General features: G+C 32.7%; 1 protein-coding gene across 1 annotated transcript; it reads right to left on the reverse strand.

Moving 5' to 3' along the window:
• Positions 1 to 377: 377 nt before the first annotated feature.
• Positions 378 to 2,039, reverse strand: LOC141686615 (peroxidase N). Its single transcript, XM_074491645.1, has 4 exons — positions 1,716 to 2,039; positions 1,328 to 1,510; positions 1,055 to 1,220; positions 378 to 919 (listed from the first exon to the last, which is right to left on the reverse strand). Exons 1-4 carry the CDS (start codon positions 1,929 to 1,931, stop codon positions 495 to 497), a joined length of 990 nt encoding a protein of 329 aa, XP_074347746.1. The 5' UTR covers positions 1,932 to 2,039; the 3' UTR covers positions 378 to 494.
• Between the last annotated feature and the right edge of the window lie 1,523 nt (positions 2,040 to 3,562).

The following is a 3,562-nucleotide window of genomic DNA, read 5'->3' on the forward strand; positions in this document are numbered from 1 at the left end:
TTCGTTAGCGCACAGACGTGAGGGACAAATCTGGTTTACAGTAGACAGATTTCTATACTCAATTTTTGTTTAATTAGGTCACGATTATTAAGTGCTTGCTTCTTGTTTGTTGTAATTGTTATGTACATAATTATGTCTATATTGTGTAAGATTGGCATCATGTATACATCACATTTTATGTTAAAAGTTTTTAAAATTTGCAGAAATTACATGCAATAATAGTCTTATGGGAAAAAAGTTAGGCAAACTAGAATCGCAGGATAATAATAATATTTTTCTTCTCTTTATCAGAAAAGGTTTGTATCTATAACTAATGCATGTGTGCAGTGTGCTGATTAAAAAAGGTCGCAAAATGGATAATTTGCAGAATCACTTATTAGATAGAAGATTTACTTTCCAATACAATTAAATTTCACCCCACACACAACGGAGTAAACAGAATAACATCAACAAACTATCTTAGACGGATAATTACTTGAACATATAAGTTTAATCTATGAATTAACAGTCCTGCAATTCTTACGAATCTCTCCGTCTGTACCAGTTAAAGGACTTATATTAGCCATCTTGATCATGGATTTGACAAAGTCATCTAAGAAACGTTGATTTTGGTTGCTGTAGAGTTCGACAATGGTTCTAGTAGTTGCGGTAAGTGTTTCATTACCGGTAGCTAGGGACTGATCAGAAGCAAAGAGACCTTGGCCATTGAGCAAGTTTTTGTAGTACTGGTTATCAAATAAATCAACAGAGTTTCTGTCTAGTGGTACTGTTTTGTTTCCATCACCATCTGTAGGACATGTGTTTTGAATATCCGAAAGCATGGAATCTTCAATTCTGCTGTCTGGAGCACCACTGCCAGAGAAGTTGAAGAACCTTGTGTTGAATACACCACACCTTGATGATCCTATTGTGTGAGCTCCTACATATAAAGATGCCAATTATCAAGCACCAACTAGTAAACAGAACCTAGTAATTAGTAAATACCATACTTATGTGGAGTTAAGAAGTGTTGCAAGTCCACAAGTCACAGAGTTGAAAAAATGAGCATATATACCTGATAAGGAAACGACATCTGTGAGGTTGAGGCCAACAGAAGCAAACTTGGTAAGAATGGACTGAATAGTTTCAGTAGGTCCTGCCAAATTTGAATTAGCCCCTGATTGATTGGCGACCATTCCATCTCTCCTTCCCAACAACACTTTCCAGTTTGGTCCCCCGCTCTGCAAATTAAGAGGGCAAACTATGTTTACATATAACATTATATAACACTTCTTTTTTTGTTTAGTGAAGTGCATATATATATATATATATATATAGTAAGACTTGCCAAGAGAACTGAATCTCGAGTAGCTATTGTAAGTATATCAGCACATGATACAATTCCGCTGCATGCACTCTCCACCGCAGATTTAATGGTGTCCACTACTTCAAATCCTCTGGCAGAATTACGGTTTGGGAATGCAAGTTTCTCACTATCATCTCCATCCAAAAATATCGATCCATCACAACCCTTTGAAATTGGAAAAAAAAAATCTACTTTAATCAAATATTATATGCATAAAGTGTAAATGTAGGAAAACTGAAATAAACCATCTAAAATTGGATAATTAACACACCTCAACAAGGTGTCAACTATTTAGAGTATTGGGAAGGGAGGGGGACAACCATGCAGACATGAAACAAATAATGCATTTACAAGTACATGGAATTCTTACATTGACAAAGCAATCATGAAATTGAAGCCGAAGCAAAGAAGCTGCTATCCTCATCTCGTTCATCATAGCTCTTTGTACCTCCCTTCGTACAATTTTGAAAACATTTGGACACGATGGGGAATAGAAATCTGTCCTTAGCTGAGACCTAGCAATAAAACACAACATTGACAGTGTTAAAAGGAGCGAGCACACGTTTAAGTTGCCAAACCTCTTCATGTTATTTTTTCCGAAATGTTCCCAGTCTTGGGCCTTTTGGAAGAATAAATTAAACTCTTCTTATGTATTAACAAAAAACCCTGGATTACAGATGCTCCCAGTGAATAACCTAGATTCATAATTTATAGCAGAGGCTCGTGACTAGTGGCCGGATTCATACTCATAAAAACCTTATATTATAGACATTTGCATGTTTTTTTTATAACCAAGTGCTGCAAACTACCCAAGGATATACTTACAAGTTACATGCATTCACAAAAAGTTAATTAGGCACGCACTAATCTTGGATTACACATAAGATTAGGGAATTTTCTATTACCCGCCGGTTAGAAGACTGAGATAATGGTGGCTTAGTAGTTATCACTTCTGGGGTTTTAGATATGTAAACCGTATATCAAAAGTTCATGAATGAACTTAAACTATATTTTAGAGTATATTAGTGCTTGCTCGCAGATGTAATTAAAAGTATTTTTAGTTATCTTATCTTAGCTTCCACAAATGCGCGTGCATGATCAAGTTGTTTCATTTTGTGTGTTTTCTTCAGCATGACACCGGCCGTATATATTGTGCGTATATACCACACCAGCCATACTTAAAAATATCACATTTTTTAGAATTGATAATCTAAATATCACATCTAAGATATGCGTTTAAAATTATCATCTAATTATTTTTTATTGGGTATTGGAAATCCTATCTCAGACAGGGTATTTAATTTAATTTTTATTTTTATTTAAAGTTAAAATACGCTTTTTAATACTGAGTATATTAGATACACTTTCTCAGATTGGATATATATCTGAATATCTATTCTTATACTAGGTATTTCAATCAATTATTTTTAAAAAATTGAAAAATGCACATAAGAAAATAAGGAAAATTAATTTTTTAAGATATACGGCCCGAGAATGGGTATCGAGTTTGATAAAAATGGCAAAAATATTAAAAACATATATTATTTTCGTTTAGTCTAAAAAAATGTTATTTTACTCATTTTTTTCTATTATATGTAATGTAAATATTAAAAAAAGCTAAGAACTGTTACGAATAATTTGTATCAAAATAAATTAGGAATCAAATGATAATTAAACTAATAAAAGGATATGAATTTATTATTTGAGATGAGTCCGTAATTACGTTGTCCTAATAATTTTTGCCCCTTCTAGTGCAAGGTTTGTGGGGCAATTTCCTAGTGATAAACACTTCCATACGATTCATTCTCTACCACGCCAAAAAAGGCTGGTCTTTTTTTTTAATCCTACGGGAAGAGAAAGAAATGTCTAATTTTTCGGTGCTCAAAATCAATCGATCAAAAGAATGTATACTGTATAATTGTCTTCTAGATTATATATTATTCTAATAAACACACTCAATTATAAAATAATAGATTCACTTACACTAATATAATCAATATACTACGAATCATTAAAGTTAAAACATACCTGTAGATATTAAAAGAAAGTAAAGCACCAGATTTCACAAATTACAGATTTTGAGATATTCACTGGCGGAATTATGAAAATCACATAAAACAAATATTATAGATAATTGAAATATCTTTCTAACAAACAACGAATGAGATACACAGATACCAATAGTCAGGTATGTTGTCCATATACTACAAGAAATTT

This window comes from Apium graveolens, chromosome 9, assembly GCF_009905375.1.
Source record: "Apium graveolens cultivar Ventura chromosome 9, ASM990537v1, whole genome shotgun sequence".
Taxonomy (NCBI): Eukaryota; Viridiplantae; Streptophyta; class Magnoliopsida; order Apiales; family Apiaceae; genus Apium; species Apium graveolens.